Source organism: Aythya fuligula, chromosome 13 (assembly GCF_009819795.1).
Source record: "Aythya fuligula isolate bAytFul2 chromosome 13, bAytFul2.pri, whole genome shotgun sequence".
In the NCBI taxonomy this organism is placed as follows: domain Eukaryota; kingdom Metazoa; phylum Chordata; class Aves; order Anseriformes; family Anatidae; genus Aythya; species Aythya fuligula.
This window is the reverse complement of record NC_045571.1, coordinates 20,672,082-20,694,448: the sequence shown is the minus strand read 5'-3', so window position 1 is coordinate 20,694,448 and position 22,367 is coordinate 20,672,082. Positions and strand designations below refer to the sequence as shown.

Below are 22,367 nucleotides of genomic sequence, written 5' to 3'. Positions count from 1 at the left end.
GTTTGCAGTCCTAAAAGTGTTTTGTGAATGGAAAAAAAACACAGCACAGCGTCATAAGCCAGAAAGCAATGCCAAGCAAGAAACATCAGATGTACCCAGCTGCATGAAAGGCTTATGCAACATAGTCTTTTCCTCCTTTTGTTCATTTTTTTTTTTTCAATTTAAAGTGAACTTTCTTTTTCTGAAAAAAAAACAAACAAACATGTAGGCAGCTGTAGAATTCCAGTTCTCTGCCATGGCATAGGTGTAGCAGAAGCAGCATCTTCACCACTTGGGCATCAGCTCCGTTTTGGGGGGCACCACCGCTCTGAGACAACAGGACGGAGAAGGAACTTCAGGCAGCATCGCCCATTGCTCCTCAGCTTTTCTGAAGTTTTCCCTTGGCATTGCTGCTGGCCTGAAGAATGTTTTCTGCAGAGAGGACTTTTGTACCAGAAACCTGCACAAAGCAAACATGGCAGAGTCATCCCAGACAGACGCACCAGCTGCTGTCAGCTGGAAGGAGGCCCCTTTTTTCTGGTGGCTGGGTGCCCCATCCAGCTGGTGACGTGGCGTGACGCAGAAGGCAGGGGCACCTTCCCTTTATCATTAGCTGAAATGCGAACATGAGCCAGAAGCGATCTCTCACCTTGGATGAACCCCTTTGTACACACCATTTCCATAGGCATTCAGCAAAGGTGAAGTTTTCTGCATGAGTATCAGATCCATTCCAGCACTTTCTTGTCCCCAGGAGAACCAGGAAGCAATGTGCACGAGAGGCTGATGTCCTCCCTCCCATTCGAGTTGGAGCAGCTGTGCCTGGGAAGCAACTGAGAAGCAGGGACGGGCAGGTTGTCTTTCAATACCTGGCCACTGCAGGCATTCCGTCCTGTCTCTGCCTCTGTTTTTCCGTGCTTTGACACTTACTGGATTGCAAACCGAACTGCGGTGTTTTGACTTCTTGTTGCTACCAGGGGTCAAGAGGCACCTCCAGCGTGCAGCCGGCTGCAGTGTGCTCAGCCTAGCAATGCGGCGGCACGGCGCTGGTAGCAGATGGCTGGCACCGTCTGTCCTGAGCCTGCTTCAGCCGGGTCGGATCCTCCTCCCTGCAGAGCTGGCACGGGATGGGGGATGCCTGGAGGGTCCTACCTGGCCACTTCACAGCATCACAGGCTTAGAGGAACCAGTAACCTGTGCAGAGCCCCACGGTGCACGTGTGCTGTCACCGCTGCTCTTCTGCAGCCCCACAGGTGCCCTATGGCTGCGGTGCCCCCAGCTCACGGCTGGGGTGTGCATGGGGCTGGAGGTGCCACAGCACATCCCGCATCATCCACCAGTACACGTGTACAGGTCCTCACTGAAGCTTGTTTCCTCTGGCTAACAGCTTAAATTAGTTGGTACAAAGTGTAATTGAGGACTTGACTTTGAATGTGAACAGTAGGAGGACATTAGGAAGTGTTATCTGATGTACAAAAGCACATTCGTGTCCTTGTAGGTCCCTGGTAGTTCGGATCTTTTGCAGAGAGAGCAGTGCTGGGTTAGATGATGTTCGGCTGAATGTAATATGATGATCAGCTGATTTATTTTTCAGAGTGAGAAAGAAATCATAAACTTAACACCCTCAGGGGTGACAACAATGCTCTTTCAGTGGCCCCATCGCTCAGTTTTGAGGTACCATCTAAGTGAGAAGTGGGGCAGAAGCCTCAGCTTGGAAGTCCAGAGACCCATTTCACAGGCTGCAATTTCAGAGTAGCTGGGCTTCCTTTATGAAGGGCTTTGGGATCTAGGGGCAGCAAATTCTGTCCAACTGTTAATGTATTTGCTTAAAAAAGCTGAAGTGTATGAAAGAAGTTGTCTTGTGAGCTTCAGGTTTGTGCTGTGCAGAAGAAAGTGCACATCTTTCTCGGAGAAAAAAGAGCTCCTGGAAGAAGTTGACAGATCCCCGCATGGCTGATAGCGCTGCTGTCAGCAGTGGGGTCCTGCTGATGAGCGAGGCAGGAGCCTCGTCTGTTCCTGCTGCTGGGTGGTAACACCAAAGGATCACTGTGATTTCCTGCAGCCCAGTGCAAATTGAACAGAGAGCAGGACTGGGAAGGGAGGGGCCGTTCCCAGGTGTGGGGCTTACAGAGCACAGGTACGGGGCTGTACTGGTGCAGTACGGGAAGGTGAAGAGAAGACAATCACTGCTTATCACTCAGGTGAGGCTCGGCATTTTAGGATGCTGGTTATGGCAAAAGGGCCATGAGAAATCTGCACTGGAGAAGGAGGTGAGATGAACCTCAGCTCGTCTGTCCCCTGTGGGGGTGGCAGTGTGGGCAGGGGGCTGGGGAGACCAAGGGGGCCGTGCTTGGTGCTGCGTTGTGCTGGGGCTCCAGAGCAGCAGCCTTCGGTCGGCCCTTGGGTCCCCAGGAACCTCTGGGCTGGTGCTGGGGACCTGCAAAGGGCCACTGCCACTGATCTGTAGGTTTCAGTATGCTGTACGTGGGGACCCAAAGGGAAAAGAATGATTGTAAACTGCGATTTTATCCTTTTGTCATCCTCTGGCGGGGGCAGGAGTTGTAGTGCCTGTCAGTCTGTGTCACTGCGTTGCGCTGCATGCCAGCACTGCCAGAGGCTTCCTCAAGTGTCTGTGTAAGACAGCTAGACCCAGCAGGCTGTTCTGCTGCTGAGACAGAAAGCCAGTTACTCTCAGCCTAGCAGAGCGGGGTTCATTAAGAGCAGGAAGTCTGCCGCAGCACTCAGAAGATGGAGGGAGTTTAGTTGGTGGGGGCAGCTGGGTGGGAACCTTCGGTGGGCGCCCCTGGGCCAGCCTGCGAGGGGTACGTGGAGCCCACTGCCCCCCAGGAATAATGAAACACCTTCGTTCGTGAGCAGCGGGTGAGGAATGCCTCCCACGTACGGAGCCAAGCAGCTCTGCCTGTGGGGTGATGCGAGTCGGTGGATGCATACGCAGGAATGAGCAGTCCTGCTGTTTGGTTTGGGTGGCCCCGTCCAGCCCAGCCCTGCTCTCTGAGAGCTGAGGAACGCCGAGGAGCCTCGCTTGGTTTGCCTGCGGTGGAAGAAAACAGTTTGGGCACTTCAGGGTTTTAACTCAAAAGGGCTGTTGGCCTTGGTATCGATAGTCACAGCACACCGTCTGGGCCGGAATGGCCTTTACTTTTTAACAATAACAGTGCTATGAGTAAGCTCATTAAAATAAAAGAAACTGACCCAGTTGTCATGGCAAAGACTTCTGACGGAGGTTCCTCATACATATCCCTCTCGCAGCACCTGCTGCTGGCTCGTCCATTGCCACCGATGCGGCTGCGCCTGCTCTGCTCCTCGCCTGCTGCAGCCTCGCCCCTCCCAGCCTCAGGGTGTGGGGCAAAGACGAGGAGAAAATCCCACACGGAGAGCCCCCCAGCGCCGCGAGCCTCCTCCTCGGAGCTGCCTCCCCGGCCTGCATGAGGCGTGCGCGGCAGGCAGCGCCGGCAGCTCTTGCAACGTCTCTTTGTGTTTCACTCTGCTTTAAAAATAATGAATGCCACCCTGGTTCCTCTTCACAAGGATTCATAAGCGAAGTTCAGTACACATTCTAACAGTAGTAAAGATACTACCAGTGTTCTTGTGCTACTTTGTGCTCCTAAGGCACTTTTCTTCCAAAGCACTTGTGAGCAGCATCTCGTTTAGCTTCCAGGCAACCATGCAAAATAGGCATTATTCCTCCTCGATCAACAGGGTGGGCAAGGAGATTCTTAGTGGGCCAGTGGCTTTAGCAAAAATCCCCCAAGGTGTATGAATGGCTGCATGTCCTGGCTCTGCCAGGTTTGGGTTCCCGGGGCTGGGGGGATCAGGGTTTGTTTTTCCAGGTCTGTTGTTGAAGAAACTGCCCGGCAGAGATGTACTTGTGGACTGGACTTTAGGCCCTGTAAATAGTGCCATTTACTTTAGCAGACCGAGTCCGCGGGAGGATCTGACCCCATCCAGCTCCTGGGGCTGGACAGCCTGTGCCAGGCGAGGGGCTGCGGGCAGCAGCGTCTTGCCTGGGGACTGCCCCACGGCCACGCTCCAGGCCAGGGTGTGCTCGGCTCCCGCCTCTGCCTTTTTTTCTGTTTCATGCAATTTGAGCAGAAGCCAGAAAGAGCAAGGTCACCCGTGCTCCTCTGTGGCTTGGAACTGCTGAGCTCTCCATCTGGGAGGGCTTTTTAAATGCTGAGAACAAAGTCAGATGCTGACACATCCGAAGAAGCAGTGTAGACTGGACACAGACCACATATTATGTGGTTTTACAGTAGTAGAAATCAGCTTAAAAATAAAGCCCAGCTCTACAGGTATTTATAGCTAATGCCCTTTCCATGGGCAGCAGGCACTCGTCCCACTGGGACGGCAACTGGAGGCTATCTTGCTGCAGGCGGCTCGGGTGGCCACGTGGGTGAGCTGCGTGGCTCTGTGCAGGTCTCGGAGGCTTTTCTGTTCCATAGAAAGCAGAGAGCAGCACACAGATACAAGATACAAACAGATACAAGTCCCCAGTCTGTGCTGCCAGACCGCAGTCCCCCTGCTTTTCCTGGAATAAGCGCCATCAGGAGCAATCCCTCGCAATGCTGGTGGGGAGGCTGCAGCTTTCCCAAAATGCATTTTACAGATGCACTGGAGCACATTCAGCTTGTGGGACAAGGAAGGCAAACATGGTGCTTCACTTTCTCTTCCCCCTGGTGTTCTCTGATGCCAGGGAAGACCTCAGAGGGAGGCTTCTCCTTGTCATCTTTCCTAAAGGTGATACTTACTGGTCTTCTGTTTTTTTCTCACTGACTCTTCGGCAGTTTGACTGGAGTTACATATTTTAGCTGCATTAGCTTCTTTGCTAGTTAGAAATGGCAGAAAAAATGCTTTGACCTTGGCTCATGTGCTGAGAACAGAGCACAGGAACAAGTTTTTGTATCAGTAACTTCCCAGCGAAGGTTATTTCCTCCTCCCCCTCCCTGGGTATCTGGGACGTGCAGCATCAGGGTTTGCACATTTCTGACATGCTGCTGGAGAGGGTTTGGACAGACTTTCTGCAGCTCCTCTTCTCTTTCTAAAAAGGGAAGAGGAGAAAAGTAATTTGTCTGCCAATCAGGTTAATTGCTTTCAGCTGGGCAGCAGCTAGGTGCACTAACTGGAAAAATTCCACATGCAAGTGTTTTTCAGATGATCCACGTTTTTTCTTGGGTTGACCATGTATGTGTGCACTTGTGGGCATGGGTCTCACTATAGCTGTGGACACAAATTACGCTTTTTGTATGTGCACTCTTCTTGTATTAGCAGCATTACATCCACGGCCCCAGTGCCTGCAGCAGTCCATCCATGGGATTGTGGAGTTGGGAGTTTTGCATTTGAAGTCCATCAATGGGATTTGGGTTGTGGAGGCGCGGAACCTGTGCTTGTCCCTGCCCAGACACAAAGTCAAGAAGTGAGCCGCCAGATCCCCCGCACCCGCCTCTCCTCGTGCCTGGATGTGCTGCTCTCAGGGCCGCTCCGGTCAGGAGCCCAAGGATGCGGGTACTGCAGGTGCTGCATCCCCGAGCTGGGCTGGGTGTGTGCTTTGTCTATCTGCGCTCCTGCCCTTCAGAAAATGTGAGGCAATCCCAGGGAGCTCAGCCCTTTCAGCTTGGTTTGCTGTTTTCGAGTTACTTGCTTTGCTTCTGCTTTTATGTGTCCCCTGTGGTCGGGAAGCCTTTCTCTGAGGATGCCATCTTCCACTGGCAAAGAGAACTGCTGCTTCCTCAGCTGCTCCAGAGTCTGCAGCAGGATCTAGCAGTGACCAAGAAAAGCACGGCCAGGCACAGCTTTTCCTCTCCTTTTGGAGCAGCCCATGGCAGCCCCCAGCCTCAGCCCGGCAGCCTCGGTGCCCCTCGTGGCCAGGAGCGGCCCCGGGCACTGCAGGCAGGTGGGCATGGGGACAGGGGGAGGAGGGCGATTTCGCTGCCGGCCTGACAGAGAATCGAGAGAACACTCTCAAGGCTGGGCAGCCTAAAATTAGACCTGGCATCTGTGCTTTGGTTTGCAGGCAGGCTTAAAAGAAAATGACTCCTGGCTGCTTTTGTTGTCTGCTTGCTTGGGAGAGTGCAGCAGAGGCGAAGCAGGTAGCGTGCTTCGCTTGTGCCTGGTGGTACAGGAGCCTCGCTGCCCTACAGCACTGCCCCTCAGCGTGTGCGCGTGGCCGCAGCCCTGTGGGGTGGCTTTACCTCCCGCTCAGCCTGGCGTCACTTGGAGCAGCTCCCACGGGATCCGTGGGGTTCTCCTGGGGCAGTGTTGCCGAGCAGCTGCCCTGTGCATTTTCCAGGAAATGCCTTCAGCCCCCAGATGCAGCGGGTCCAGCTCTCTGTGAGCCAGCTCTCTGTGGCTCACATCTCTAACTGAAACGTGCTGGCATCACGCCGAGGCTTCCCAGGTCTTGCCGGTGCTGGCGCAGCCGGCCAGTGAGCGAGCAGTCGGGGTGAGCTTGAGTGCCGTGCATGTTCATCCCCCAAGCTTGACCCCTCTGAGGTGTGAAATCTTTGCAGGGAGCCTGCCGGTGCTTACAGCTGTGTGCTGCAGACGGGTATAGACATTGGGCAGCCCAGGCAAGGCCACAGAGCACAAAGATGTGGCTAGAAGTGAGCCACGGGCTGCAGGGTGCTGAGGGATCTGCCTCTGCATAGCTGTGCTGGCGGCTGAGATCAGGGCTGAGAGTGCCAGGAAGACCATAGATATGTGAAACCTTCATTATAATTTGCATGTGTACTCTCTGCGATGACTCAGAGCATGGTCTGCTTTGAGGACATGGGGAGATCGTATTGTTGCATAAGTTGTGAAGTCTTCTCCAGAAAACAAGTGCTTTGCCAGTAGAGTGAAAGAAATTCTGCAGATACAGTTACACACTCCAGACAAAATAAGCTAAACCCTTTCTATGCCCCTGCAGCTGTATCTGTGCAAAGGTTTGGTCTTGGCATAAACATGCCTAAAAATAAGACAATTGTGCCAGTGAGCTGCACCACTGCTGATGTTCCCACTGTAAGGCAGGGGGCTGCAGGCAGTGGGGTGAGTGCCACCCCCAGGGACCCCCGTGGGGCTCCCGCTGCCCACATCTCACCTCCTGGAGGGGCGATGCTGTGGGAGTGGGAGGAGGCAGTGCCCCGAGCTGGGATGTGCTGTTTCTTCTCCCCCTCCTGTCCCCAGGGCTGCCGTGCTTTCCTGGGGCAGGAGGAGGGTGCTGTCACCCTAGGGAGCACGGGTACAAGCAGCAGGGGCAGTCATGCTACCCTGCTGCTTTGCTGCCCATGCTAGCAGGTCCTGCTCGCCTGGTGTGCCTGCCGGGTCAGCTGCCTCGGCTTTAAATGCTATTTGTGATCAGTTTTTTCCATGCTGGATTCCTTCATCATCTGCCATCTGCCCATTTTCAACTCATGCTTCATCCAGCAGAGAAATGAAAATGCAGAATTTGTGGCACTGGTTTCCTTAGCAATAATTTCACTGCCAAGTGAAGTGGGGAAAATACTGCGTGTTTTCAATATCCAAGCCTGGAAGTGAATCCTGACATCCCTCAGCAGCCTTCCTGCAGTGGGAACTGTACTCGTCCGAACGTGCTGTGGAGGGCTTGGTTCTGCAGCCCCTGCATGCACGGAGCCATTCTGCAGGGTGATAACCAGGGAATGGGATTATCAATACAAGTTTCCACCAATTCCCACAGGAATTGTGGCAGGTACTGTCTCCAGCTGCAGAGCTGATAGAGCGGTTTATTTTCCTTAAGCTGCAGGGTAAGAGAAATTCTGCTAAGCTCATGCTGCAAGTGGGGCAAGGTGTGGAGCCTTATTCCTACTTTCTCATTACAAAAGAATGTGGAAGGAAACCTGTGTCTGCTAGAATCTATTCAACTCACAGAAGGCCAATAAAATATAATGGTAGGTGGTGCACAGCTGTTGCTAAAGTCTTGGACGAGGCCAGATTCCCAGGAGAAGTCAGCATCAGGTGTTCACTGCATTGCTGAACCAGCTCCTGACAGTAGTTGTGTGGTCACAGAAAATCCAATTTATTCAGCCAAGTCAGTTCAAAGGCTGGTCATTCAAAGCTGAGACCTACTCAGAGCTGAAAAAGACAGAAAACCCAGGAGGCTTTCTTCCAACCTGAGTACAGAATGAAGCATGAGACTGTGCTATGTTTTGGCTATTAAATCTTGGAGAACCTTAGGGAAAGACGAGTCAGTGCGGTTCACAGTTTACAAATAAGTCTTACTTGGCTTCAGCAGTCAGTTAATTTGAAATACAGTCTGTTCTGACAAATTTAGTTCTGACTTACTGGAGGAACAATTTAAAATCTTCACATTTCTTTTAATTTTATAGACACATTTGAATACAACTTGACACATACCACAATTAAAACATTTACCCAGCTTCAGTAAATAAGAAATGTGCCATACACCATTTTCTGAGTTACAGAATGGGAAAACAAAAGTCGTGTCATTGTTTCAAATTATATATACATATTTGCTAAACAGGAGGTGGCTCTTTTTAACGAAAACAGCTGCCACGTCCTCTGTGGAGACATCAGTACGGCTCTGTTTAAAGAGAACACATTCAGTGCATTGCAAAATGAAAATATGAACGCAGGGAAGATTGCTGAATGCGTTCCTAGGGAAAATCATTCCAAAAGATTAGGTATACATCAGGTATTTAAGTAGAGGGCTCCTTGTCGCATTTGAAGGTCTGTATAACCCCGATTTAAGCCAGTCCACCTCGGTTCTCTTTCCATGGTACCTTAATGGCTTGTCCCGTTGGTCCAAGGCCTTGGCAGGAGCATGGAGCGAGCCCCGCTCCCGTACCTGCCCTCCTCCAGGGCACAGACACGCTCCCGCAGCCCCACCGCCCATGTAAGCCCGGTGGGGGGGCTGCTTGGACCGTGCTTGGTGGGTTGGCGGCCACCCCTCGGGCACTGCGTAGCCAGGGCTGTGCCGTGCGTGGGCTGGATGCGGCCGTGGGCACGCTGCGCTCCCCTGGGTGCAGCCGGGAGGCGAGGGGGGAGCTCCTGCCCTGCTTGGGGGTCTCAGGCTGCCGCTGCCGTGCTTCTTTCCAAAGCCAGCCTGGGCAGTGGGGTGCACCGTGCTCCTGCACCGCAGGGAGAGCTGTCGGCAGGCTGGAGAGGGGCATTCACCTTGCCTGAGCACACAGGTGAGCAGGGTGCCTGACTGTGGCTCTCACAGCGGTCCTCCAGCCTTGCCAGCGCTGCTGAGTGTCATATCATGCCTCTGTCAAGCAGGTGGTGTTTTCAGTTTGAGACATGATAGGCCTTTGTGGATTGGCCGTGGGATTTGTGGAGATACCTTGGGGACCAAGCGGCTGGTTCGCATCAGTCAGCCTTGCTGCTCCCAAGACGGCGTCCTGGGCCCGCCCGGTGCTGGCACCTCGAGCTGGGTGCTCGGCAGGCTGCTGCGAGCTCTTCTCCAGAGCAGCTCGTGCTGTGGGAACTCATCCAGGAGAGATTTTTGGTGCGGCAGCATGGCCTGTGCTCAGCTACAGCAAAGAGGAGAGATCCTTGCCAGTCACAGCACAGCAGGGTTCTTCTGGACAGGACCCCACAGAGAAAGCAAAAGTGCACAGAAGCGTGAGCACCCGGGGCTTGGCACTTCTTGCCCTGCAGCTGCAAGTGTGCACGCCTCACGCTGCTGCCTGCCCGCCTGCTCGGTGCGCTCCTTGGCTCTGCTGGGGCTGGGGGTGCTCTGCCACACACATCCCTTCTGCTGCAGGGAGCGCTGCTGGCCCCTCTGCCACCATGCACAGTGCCACCAAAACATGCACCATGCTTCTTGCTGCACATTGCGTGTGCACAGCTCGCCCCCAAGGTGTGTGCCCCCCCCCCCCCTCCCATTTTTCCTGCACGTGTATTAATCTGTGAGATTAATACATTAATTCTGCCAAGGAATGAACATCACCTGCTGCTGAGTTTGATAAATTCACTGAACCTCGGTGTTGCAGAGGAAAGGCTTAATGTCCTCCTAGAAAGGCTGAGTGTTAGTCTGTGGTACTATGAGCCCGCAGTGCCTTGCCAAGCAAAATAACACTCAGGATGCTTCCTAGGGGATTTTTAAGCCAGTACTTCCTGTGGCAAGAGGACAGCATCTCTCTGAGGATGAAACATATGGATCGGCACTATCGCCTTATTTGTGATTTTCTGTATTGCTGCATTTTCTTTTTGTTGGTTGGCAGAGGAGGTGGATTTGATAACTGAAGATTACGGTGTGTGTTCAGCTAACTTAAAAATATTATGCAGGACAGACAGTTTCCTTGGGAAATAAGTAGGGCTCTCTGTGCACCAAAGAAACCAAGGTCTTGTCCTTGGAGATTCCAGGTGACTCTGTAGTCACCGGGATGATATGGTTACGGCTCTGATGACCTCAGGGCTCCTAGTCAGGGCTGAAGCCTGCTTGCATTGCTCCTTTTTCGCTTTTTGTCCCCTTCATGTTAGTAGTCAGGTGAGCTCTTATCTTTAACTATGCAATAGGTTTATGCCTGTCTGTTTTAGTAGATCCCTCCTCTGCCTGGTGAAATCAAGTATTTCATCTTCTCCTTTTATGAGCTGATTTATTTAACCTGCTCCCTGAGCTCACTGGATAGGGATGGGGCTATGAAGCAGAAGTGTTGCTCTCAGTGCTATGCCCAAAACGCAGGTGGCTGCCACCCGTGCGATACGAAGGCTGCTGAGGGATTTTACCCAGGCTTTGTAGCTCAGGTAGAGTTTACCTGCCTCATTTCACCTTTTTAACGTAATTTTCCATTTTCTGCTTCTTTCTGAGGGATGCCTGAAAGGTGAGAGCCAATGGTTGTAGCTAGCGTCAGGAGCTTCCTCAGCTGTCTGGGTTTAGAGTGAACTCTGTCGGTACCCATCAGTAGGTGTGGGATGGTTCAGTTGGTCGAGGTGGCTTTTTGGTGTGACGGCGCAAAGGCAGTCCCACATAGCAAATGGCAGGTGTTTTCTGTGCAAATGAAAACACAATGGAAAAGAGCTGTGGGCTTGCCTGGGCCTTATTCCAGTAGAGGTAGGATTTCAGAGGCGGATAGGACCCAATGTGTGAACAATAAACAGTCCAAGTCAGTAAATAAGGCATGTGAAGTTAAAAATAATAATAATGGTTCAGGAGATTTGTGAATAGATTTGTGCAGCTGGCCTTTTCAAAGTTATTTTTCCCATCCGAGCCGGGAGGCAGCCTCAACCAAGCTGCCTGCGTACTGCTGTCTCCACCAGCCCCACGCGGTGCTGCGAGGAGCGGTTGCTCACAGGACCTTCTCTTGGAGGTGTGCTGGTTCTGCATGCCCTCTCCCTGCCAGGGGTGTTTGGAAAACCCATTGTCATCTGCTAATGCTTATTTAAATCAAAATGAAGATCAAGTTCCCATATGTGTTTACCCGGACGTGTCCTGTTGTTCATGCTGTGCACTATGCTCTGCTGTCTCAAAGATGCTATCTTGCCTCTCCGCCTCCAGTAGTTATACATGAAAACAAGGCATGGTCAGTTTAGAAACATATTCAAGGCTATTTAGAAAAAGGGAAATAAATTCAGTGTACAAAGCTGCATGTTTTTAGATTAAACTGCTCACAGCATTTTTAAAGACGGGATGCTTTAAACTTTCTGGGCAGGCCTTGTTATCAGAATCAGCACAGCTTGGTGGCGATGCATTAAAGATTCAGTGCAGCTCTGGCTGGAGCCAGCAGCAGTGAGAGGGGAATGTGCAAAATGACATAAGGCTCATGCCTGAAATGTACAATTGTGTTCTTAGCTAAACACTGTTCTTGCACACAGATGTGATTCATAGATCTTTGTCCAGGCATGAGCTGTGTAATTCCATTGACAGGAAGCCAGTTATTTTAAATATTTTGTTTGAAAATATCATGTACAGAAGATACCATTTTAAAAGCAGCATTTACTACTGATAACATCACGATATGTCAGACATGACATTAGTTGAAATGGCTGGGAAAAATTCTGAGTCATACAAATCTGTGTGCAAATGCACCTTCAGTTCATAGCTTGGTGTCCTCACGAGCATTTTTGCCGGCCTGATTTTCAGGTATAGCACTGTAAAGGTGCAGAGCCACCAGCTGCTCTCCCCAGAGGGCACGGCACATGGCCTGAAGAGCGTTCTGCTTGAGAGATTCACAGCAGAAGGATGGTCGTGGTGCTTGGCTGGGGTGCACAGCAGCAGCCGGGACTGGGCAGGCGAGACCTGGTTAGGGGTTTTCCACTGGCCAGCCCAGCTGGGTCCCAGTGCTTGCAAATCCAGCACCTCGTGCTTTAGCAGACTTGTTTCTGCGCAGTGCAGTTAAATCCCAGAACAAGTCCCAAGCCTCCTGTTGCAAACAGTTAAAACTATGCTGTTCAAGGAACGAGCTGATGCAATGATGAGATTTTGCCAACCGTCAAAGCACAGCCATGTGAAAAACAATGCTGTAGTTCATCATTTCAGTCTGGTGGGTAGTTCAGCTGCAACTGTGAGAGCAATTTTAGCATGGGAAATTTAGTCAAATGTAAGAGTGAAGTGGGTGGAAATTGTGTTTATTCAGTTATGTCAGACTGAAGGAAAACGGAGGGAGTATAACCAATATGCGTGGTGTTACATTAGCATAGTGAGTTGCTTAACTAATTAATCTTGTCAGAGCAGGTAGGAATGGACTGCAGAAGCCATACCAATAAAGGAGCCATCATGATCCTTATGTGTCCCTTCCAACTCGGGATATTCTATGATTTGTATTACAGTGAACTTTAACTATGATTTATGCTTCTTCTGGGCTGTCCCAAGACTCCGAAGCTCTGGGCACTGGGAGGAAAGGGCAGCTGTCCCTCGGTTCCTGCTGGGTTGGACGTGCCTTGTATGGCTGAGGTGGAGACTTTTTGGGGGAGTTATGAGAAGTGGTTGGCTTCTGTCTTATCCACAATTGCCCTTGGTTTCCTGGGTGTGTTTTGAAATTGAGGCTGTTTGGTGAAATTAACTATTGACCAGCAAATGCTTGCCTTGCAGAGTTATAATTGCTGTTCTACAGAAATATTTGCATGCGGCTTGAGCTCAACAGACCCTGTTCATTTCCTTAAAGAACCCTCCTGAAATGACAGTAAAATTCTCCCTGTAACAGTAAGAGAGATAGCGAGGTTGTTTTGATTCTCCTCTGAAAAATGCTGGGTTCCTCTGTGAGCAGCTCTGACCTTGGCCTTCAAGTGCTGAACGGGGCTGGAATCTCAGCCCGACGTCACTGCTGCAAGTTGTGTCTGCATGCGCGCTGCTATCTCCCTTCTTTGGGTTTCTGAGGCAGCGTGACACTTGCCACAGATCGTGCAAACTACATTGGTGTGTTTTAGAGCCCTCCACCACGCTCTCAGCACTTACTTTCATCATACCTCAGTATTTCTGTAGCTGTGCGGGGTGGGTGACCTCCAGCAGGTGCTGGCAGGAAGCGTCACACGCTGAGTTCCACCCGGTGAGCACCCTGCCTCGCAGCCCTTCCTCCCTGCTCCGAGCTGCAGGCTCTGCTGGCAGCTCGGCACCCTGCTCGAGGCAAGGTGCAGGGACTCTGCCCATAAATCCTCCACTGCAGCCATCGTGCTGGCTCAGTACGGTGTCACTACAGACGTATTTTGAGAACTCCCTTAAAAGGTCTCTTGGAAACTGATTTGAAAATAGATCGTTAAAGGTGCCGTTGTCACAGCTCCGACCCTCTTACCCATCTTTTATCTTACATTTTTTTCTCCCCAGAGATGAAGAAGAAAAGGCAAATTGGCATCTTTTTAAAACCCAGAACATTCCCAGGCAAATCCTTTCAAGTCAGTGGGCAGTGACTGCTCACCACACAGGCGCAGGAGGGTGTTAGAGGTTGTGTTTCTCCTTCAGGCTCCAGGCTCGTAGTTCAGCTCTGTTGTCTTCTCCGAAGAGCAGCTGTTGCAACATCAATCTTCAGACATGATGGGCACTGGAGGCTAGATGCTTCTCTGGTGTAAATCCGCTGAAGGCAGCAGTGTTATGCTGGGGATGTGCTTGTCCCACAGCCAGGATTAACCTTTAATGTGTGTCGGTCCCCTCTAATTTCCACCTCTAAGACGGCAAGTAAGAGCGTGACTGGCCAAGCACTTCAGGACTCAAGTGCTTGCACAGAAAGTTGAGTGCCTGTTGGATGCTCTGCTGAACGGCTTTCGTGGGTAGGTGGACATGTATAGATGGACTAGATACACGCGTGCATGAAGGTGTATTGGTACTTGCACAACTTTTAGCAGGGAGAACCAGCTATTTAAAAAAGTGTTGTGTCAGTCCCATGGTACTCAAGCCTTAATTGCTAACCTACTTTGCGGCTTGAAATAATTAAGCCTCAAAAATACTCCAAGGTCTTTTTAGGTTCCTTCTTCTTTCATCACAACAGCTGCTCCTGTGAGAGTCCCTTTTGCTTATTTCCCATCTGAAATACACAGTACAAATAACAGAGAAAGCCTTATGGAAAACAGATCATTAAATGAGATTAAAACTGCTGGAACCTAAAAAGATGTGGGATGAATAAGACATTCTTAGCAAAGCTTTCGTTTCATCCTGTTGGTTATTTCTTAGCAGCGTTTGCTCTGTGGTGGCACCTACAACTGCGCACCAAGGCTCAGTTGGGTAGGATCCTTGTGTAGCTGCGGGGCGGAACGAAGCAGGTTGTGGGACCTTGCTATGCACAGGGCGGTGGGATCGTGCTGGGAGGGCAGGCAGACAGACAAGACAGGAGATGGTTGCTGCATCGGGACTTACCTAAACCGTGGCTGGTATGTTGTAGCCAACTGTATGTAGGGAGGAGGCCTGATGGCGGCCTGCAGCTCCCTCACAGGGGAGCGGAGGGGCAGGCGCTGAGCTCTGCTCTCTGGGGACAGCGACAGGACCCGAGGGAACAGCATGGAGCTGGGACAGGGGAGGGTCAGGCTGGGGGCTAGGGAAAGGTTCTGCACCCAGAGGTGGTCGGGCACTGGAATGGGCTGCCCAGGGCAGTGGGCACGGCACCAAGATGCCGGAGTTCCAGGAGCGTTTGGACAATGCTGTCAGACACAGGGTCTAGTTTTGGGGTGGTGCTGTGTGGAGCCAGGAGTTGAACTCAATGGTGCTTGTAGGTCCCTTCCAGCTTGGGATATTCCATGATCCTGTGATTCTATGATTCTGTGATCTCCTCTATTTAATCAGTAATTCAAGAAAAGCCTTGGAAAGTGAGATTGTCAGGGAAGGATAGTTTAGTAGCATCTAGAGATGAGTCACTGATTCTGATTGCTGGTACTAAAAAGATGAAAAATCACACAAAATGTTTCTTGCCTTAAGAACAGAGGATAAAATTGCTGTTCAATTATTAACCTACAATCTAGGTAGAATCTGCATAGCTCTCATATGAGGAATATAAGATAGCAGCATTTTTGAAGCATAGAAATGACAACAAGATCAGAAGACAGAGAAGAGCTTTGGTTTTGATCTCACCAAATAATTGTACCATTTCATACTTTACTTTTTTAGATGAGGGGTTCATTAAAGACAGACATACTTCAACAAACACGGACCTTATGTATGTGAAAGGCAAACCGCACTGGTACTATACTAATAGAGCTAGGTTTTTGCTTGAAATTAAAGATCCCAATTATTTGTTTGTGTAATAATAGCACCGGTCCCTTGAGATCTGTCTGCGCTCTCAAGTATTTTTCAGCTTGTGGTGTAATTTAAACCAATCAAAATCTTCACCTGCTCCTGAGGACACGCTTTTTTCTCATTTGCAGCCTCTCTCTCCTCAGTCTAATTTGTGTCTCTTTGGAGGCTGAACAAAAGAGAATGGATATTCTGAACCAGTGAAGCTGCTCTTATTGCCAGAATTAAAATACCTAAACAAAAGATTATAACCAGGCAGCTGCTCTTAGCGAGCGTGTCGTTGTCCCTGTTACAGTTCTCCTCAAGGGTTATTGATCCTTCAGCTCTCCCACTCCAAGTATCTTCGTTAACGTGTCTGGGACTGCTGCGTGTAAGTGCAGGTTGCAAAATCTCTCCGCGTTTGGGAACACCGTGACCTGTGAGGCTGGCCCAGGGGAAGGTGTGCGACAGCTTTGCCTCCCAGAGCCTGCCTCGGAGGCAAGGTGAGCACTGGGTAGTAGTGCAGCCAACTGCAAATGACTGAGGAGGTGCAAATTCAAGTGGAAAAAATGGTGATTAGGGCAGACAAATAACATGGATCTTTCCTTGTTCTGGCCAGCTGCTCTTTCTGTATGTCGGATGTCCCCTGGCCTGAGTCACATACAGAAGGGGAGAGCTGCCTGCAGAGCTCGGGGACAGGGGGCTGCTGGCTGGGACAGCGTTCCCCTGCCCCAGGATCTCTGCTGGTGCTGAGCCCCTCGTTCCAAGAGTTGCAAGAATTTTCAGAAGGTTCATGATACGAGTTCAGGCTGACATCTCTCAGAGGGCTGTTTTCTCTTTCACTGGATTTTGGTTTCATCTGTTGTTTGTTCATCCAAACGGGACTTTTCTGAGTATAAAAGTCTTTTACAAGAAGTCCCAGCACTGTCACATCCACTCTTAACACAGTTTCTGGGATCTTGTCTTGCAAGCATTCAAACTACACCAGAAACCAAAAACAGAGATATTTTTGACCAGAAAATTGCCGTGACCTACTGATGATTAGAAGTTAATTGCCTAGCCCGGTGTTTTTACACAAAGTCAGTTTTAGTAAATAACTTAAAACATTATTGCTTCCCACACTGCCTAGACATGCTGTGACTTGTAATTCCGATAAACACCTCTCCTGTCACCGTGCCTCTTGAAAAGCAGCTCCCCGTTACATCTGATGGAGCAGCTGTGTGGCAATGCACTGGCAGTGCCCAAAGGGAGGTGGCAGGCTCAGGACCAGCTGTCTGCAAGAGGCTTCGGGCGTGCAGGTGCATAAGGGAGATGTGACAGATGGGTGGCCAGGTAGGAGGGGGTCACTCGGGGTGTCCCCAGGTTGCTGTGAGTGCAGCCTTTTGTCCCCTTTCTCAGGCCTCTCAGTCCTGACCTTCTGTTGGGATCTGCTTGGGAAGGGCAAGGGCTGCGGGAGGCTCTGTGGGCTTCCCCTGCAGAACCTGGAACAGCTTATGTCAAACCTGGGGGTAAGGGGAAGTAGCAACAGGCAAAGAGGACTCCAGGCCTCCCTGTGCACTGCTAAAAGCTGTTTTCTGTCCCCATCCTTGTTTCCCACAAAGCAGAATTACAATCCCAAATGGATCTTTCAGACTACAGAGCTGGTCAGTGGAAAACGTGACGCTAAATAATCCACACTGACCCACTTCCAGCATATAATCATAATGATTACATGTCAAATCCTGTATGTTTTATTTTTTGAATCTGAGTGGGGTTTTTTTTGGCATCCATTGGCCAGCTGGGCAGTGCTCTGCTCTCGCCATGGGGCCATTGTGGGGCCAGGACCCCAGTGATGATATTCCCAATGCGCTGCATGTGACTGAGGGAAGTAGAGGCACAGTACCTTTAGTCATGGGATGGGTATAAAGAGGAGTTTGCTGGGACACTTTCAGAGCAAATGCTTAATGTTTTCACCAGGGGCTTCTGAATGTGTTTAGTACTCACATAGATGAGGAAGGCATCCTGGAAAAAAAGTTCAGTCCAGCCATTGCTGGGGATTCAAAGAGGGAATGGGTAGGAATTTTGCAAGAAGAGAAGAGTAGCATTTAAGTCTGATAGGTCTGTAAAAATGAGTTTGTTTAAACTAAAAATCCAAAGGATAAAATCATCTGTGGTGGTGTGACAACAATGACCCTAACGGTGTTGGATCAAGTAGCTTAATGAACATGCAAAGTCCTTCTTTGATGTATAAGCCTTATTATTGAAGTCAAAATTATGTGAACACTGCAATAGCCATTTCTTGTCATCTGCCCTTGCTGGGCTGTGCTGTCACCATGCCTGTACTTTGCCACACGTTGTCACGTGGTATTTGGGGATGGTGGCAGGAGGGACATCCCAGAGTGGCCTTCCTGTGTGTTCAGAGCTAGACCTGACGTAGTAATATTCTGCCTTCTTTCTGATCAGTCCTTGGTTGTCATGGCGCAGAAATCTGGGGGTTTGCCATCAGTATTCTGCCAAGTGCTATCTACTGTGCTCACCAATAGCTTGTCCTGACCTCATTTGCTGACCCTTTCCCTTGTCCTCTTTCTCTTTACTCTGCAGGTTGGAGACTGGCCGCGAGCATGTCTTGCCCATTGACTATTACTTTCCACCTCAGAAGACTTGCCTGATCTGCGGCGATGAAGCATCGGGGTGCCACTACGGAGCCCTCACGTGCGGGAGCTGCAAGGTGTTCTTCAAACGGGCGGCTGAAGGTAACTCACAGGGAGAGGAGGGACAATCACTCCCACCTCCAGGTTCTGGGTTTCTCCACCAGAGTGCTTTAAGAGCCAAAGGCTCCTGAGTTTCTCTTACCAGCAGTGAAGTCATTAACACATGGGTGCTGGAAGCACTGGCAGCAGCCTTGCTTCATTTGGGGAATCTGCTAAGCAAGGGGACAGAGAGATGAACAGTGGTGACAAAGTGTGGTAGATTTCTAAGATCTCTTAAATTTAGGAGGAACTTAAACATAAGGGAGAACATTCAAAGATAAATTGATTTCTTTGTTTGTAAACCCACTTCACAGTTTGCCAAAACACAATCCTTTTCAATTCTTGGTTATCACAGTGACCTGGTTAGACCTCACAGAAGTCAGTTCCTGCTTCTCCTTTCTTCTTGACCCTCAGGGTTGCTCTAAGGTCCCATCAGTGCTCCTGCGACCTCAGCCCCACAGGTCCATGTTTAGCGGATGCTTTTCCTCTCTTGCATCCCTTTCAGAGGGTCACTTACCTCAGTACCTGCAGAACAGCAGTCCTTCTTGTACAGCAGAGCCATCTGTCCATCAAGACCTGTGCTCTGACCTTGGTGTCTGTGATCCTTCTCCCCAGCCCTTGTAGAAGGAACTTTTCCTTCATGGCCAGCTCTGTTGGGCCAGGTTCTCCAGAGATAAGTGTGAACCCAGATGTCTGCTCTAGACATCAGGGTCTTTGCACTCTTTCCTTGGTAATTAGCACATAGAAGGACCTCATCCATCTGCTTCCCAGGGCTGGTGGGTCAGCAATGTCTGGTTTCTGACTGCAGTTAAGAGTCACGATTCCTTGGCAGCACAGTGAGGCTATTTACTGTGGAACTGTCCGGCTCAGAACGCCCCTGACTTGCTTTCTGGAGCGGTGAACCCAAGTCTCAGTTCCCCCTCACATCAATGTCCACCACGCAGTGGCCGCACACCGCCGGGGTCTGCCTTGCAGGCTGCGGTCTCCTGGCAGAGGGCAGCAGCGTGGCTCCAGCTCCCGGCCAGCGCCGCGCATCGCTGCTTGTCTCTGCCTCGTCCTGGTGTGAACCTTCCCTCCCGCATCCTGTGTCACGGCCTGAGGAGAGCAGGGCCCAGGCGGGTGGATGCTCACCAGTCCATCTGAGCGCTGCTTCGAGATTGACTCCAGCATTATCCTGTACGTTTCTGGAGTCTCATTTTCCTTCTTCCGTCACTCATGACAGGAGTGACTCCTTTCAACTTGCCAGCACTAGTTCAGAGAAGAATCAGGGCTGTGCTACAGAGGACAATAACATCCTGTTGCTGTAATAGGACACTCAAATAATATTAATAAATAATGTTTGGCATCTTTTCCCAAGTAAATCATTTATAAGCCTGCTTCTGCTATACACCAATTCTGTGTAAGGCCAAATGAATTGGCTGTGCAGCCAGAGTAAATAACAGATGCTTGTTTAAGTCAGCAAGTTATTGTTGATTTATAGTAAGTGGAGTCTTGGCTGTCTGTCAGATAAATTGTTGGTGAAATAGTATGTCATCTAACGAGTGCCAGAGCATTCGTCTTACATCGGGGTGGACTCCATCGTGTGCAGTGGGAGTCCTGCAGATGAGGGATGTGAGTTGCCTGGTGTGGGGAGGAGGATGGAGAAAGAGGGAGAAAAAGAGCTGGCAGCCTGTGCTGTTTGCAGTGTTCTTAAGGCATACGTTGTGTTGTCGTTCCCTCTCTTGGTTGTGTTGCATTATGAATTTTAACAGTATTTACACCTCTTCCTACTTTCTAAGCTTCGAGGTGCTGCAGGGGGTTAGAAGTGTTTGGTTGCCTGGGATCTGGTAGCAGTTCTGCCAGATGTGATCCTGCCCGCAGCAGCCCTTTGCCTGTCCCTGGATGAGACTGTGCAGCAAATGTGCCCACAGAGAGGAGTGGGGAGGGAGCTGCCTCCTGCTGAAAATGCTCTCGGCAGCACTGTCTGGTTTTCCTTTGAGCAGATAAAAATGTAAATGAAATCTTTTGCAGTTCCAGATACCACTTCGTTGTATTTCATGGGACAGGCTTTGTTTGACAGACCAATAGCGCCTGCATAGTTGAGAGCTGTTTGCTGGCTTTCCATCAGAAAGCTTCCTCCGCAGAGCGTCCAGGTGCTGAAACATTTCCTCCTGGTCCGGTGCTGCGTCAGGCAGCCCTGCCTCTGTGTGTCTGTGAGCAGAGGTTTGCTGGTTTCAAACAGACTTCCTTCGGTTCCTTCCCAAAGGATTTTTATTTGCTTGTTTTTCTTTTGTATGCCTGGGAGATATTTCTGCATGGAATAAAATCGCAGTTCTGGGCATTTTTTTCTTGGTGATGGCAAAGGAGAGGTGCCCCCTTTGCAAACGGGAGGGCAGGCGGCTGGCACTGGTGGGACGTGGGCAGCGCAGGGGAAGCAAAGCTGTGGTCGTGGGTGCTGGCACCACACCTCCAGGCTTGGTCTGCAGGCAGCGGGGGGAAGCACGGCTGCAACCTCGGTAAATGGCAAGAGAGAAATTAGAAACCAGGTGGCTGGGAAAGAGGAAGGAGCTGGCGGCTTGAAAAGCCAGGAGGCTGTGGCTTCCAGCTCTTGTAGACAACAGGATTTAGTCCTTGGGGGGCTGCAGCTTTCCACCAAATCTGCAGGTTTGTTTCTGTTTGCTTGTCTTCCCTGCTTCCTTCGCTGTGTCCTTCATGCAATTTCCAAGTTCAGAAATAATTTAGGGAGGTGTTATGCAGAAATTGATGGCAGGCAGTTTCTCTGGATTTAACCTAGTGACGGGGTGGAAGCTGAAGCAGAACTTTTCACAGTTTTGTGCGCAGCAGTTTTCAGCAAGAAAATGTAATGTAAATGCATGTTGTGTATTGAATAATTAGATCTAGTGAGTGTGGGATTTCATCTTACGTTACCCTGAGGTACATGGATAGCATCTTTATTTTGTGGAATAAACAATAAATCAGACTTGTTTATACATATTGAATGTAACTGGTGATTTTCCAGCCAGACATTTCCTTCCTAAAGTTGAGGAGTAATTTTGAAAGCTGATATTTCAGTGTGTTCTTATTTAAAACATAAGAACACATAAAACATATCTTTGAAAACCTTAGGGCACTTTGGAGACATTTTACAACAGCAGATTGCAAAGCTTACCCAGTGAGAACAGACATCCTTCTTCTGCCTTTGTTTCCTCCCTGTTGCTGGTATCAGCGGCTTTGGAAAGGTCGGAGAAGCGTGTACTGTGAGCTGAAGAGCAGCACAAACAGATCACCTCAAAGGGAATGGGGAATAACTAGACACGTAGGTTTTTGTTTTATCATATTATTTGCTTTGTACGCTATTGTACTTATTTGGTAATAATTCTGGGATATTTAAAAAGGTTTTATAGATGTACACTGACTTAAAAATAATCAGAAAGGGATAAAAAATTAAAATGAAAAGTTTTAACATTAAGTCCTCTTCCATTTTGAAACATACGGAGGATTCATGTAGTGTTCAGTAGAGCAGATGACTCCTTCTTTGATAAAATGTTTGATAGATTTTTTTAATTTTTTATTTTCCTGCTCAAGTCCAACCAGTTCTTCCAGAATGATTCTGGAAGAGTTCACAGAAAAGACATGAATATTTTCCTGATCTGCTAAAGTCAGCTGTTTCATTGCCTAAGCTGCCCAGGTTAAACATAGGCAAGCTCTAAAACCCATCGTACAGGTTCTCCAGCTCTGATGTGGACTTGTTCACTTGCAAGGCTGACAGCCTCATTTTTTTGATCAGAACTGGCATTCGTCTCTCCCTCTCTGCCACCCCACCTCGGTGTCCAGGTGCTGAGGAGCCCACAGGGGCTGGACTCACTGCGCCAGAGCGCTCTGCTGCACCTCTGCTGCTAGGGGCATTTCACAGCCTACGAAGGAGGACTTCTCTTCCTTCCTCCTTCTTCTACAAAACAAAGATTTGGCGAAGAAAAAGTACATCCACCCATACAGATTTTAATTTTCCCAATACAAGTAGGAAGGACTGCAAGTTGAAGTGAACTGCTTTCAAAGACCATTACTATGTTTTA

The 22,367-nt window shown here is 49.9% G+C and overlaps 1 protein-coding gene across 2 annotated transcripts in view; it reads left to right on the top strand.

The window, feature by feature from the left end:
* Positions 1-22,367, top strand: part of AR (androgen receptor) — a 57,367-nt gene that overhangs the window by 9,659 nt on the left and 25,341 nt on the right. For both annotated transcript variants that reach the window (XM_032196107.1, XM_032196106.1), the window contains one exon: positions 18,167-18,318. In XM_032196107.1, the coding sequence (XP_032051998.1) occupies positions 18,167-18,318 (152 nt within the window). The remainder of the gene's footprint in view (positions 1-18,166; positions 18,319-22,367) is intronic.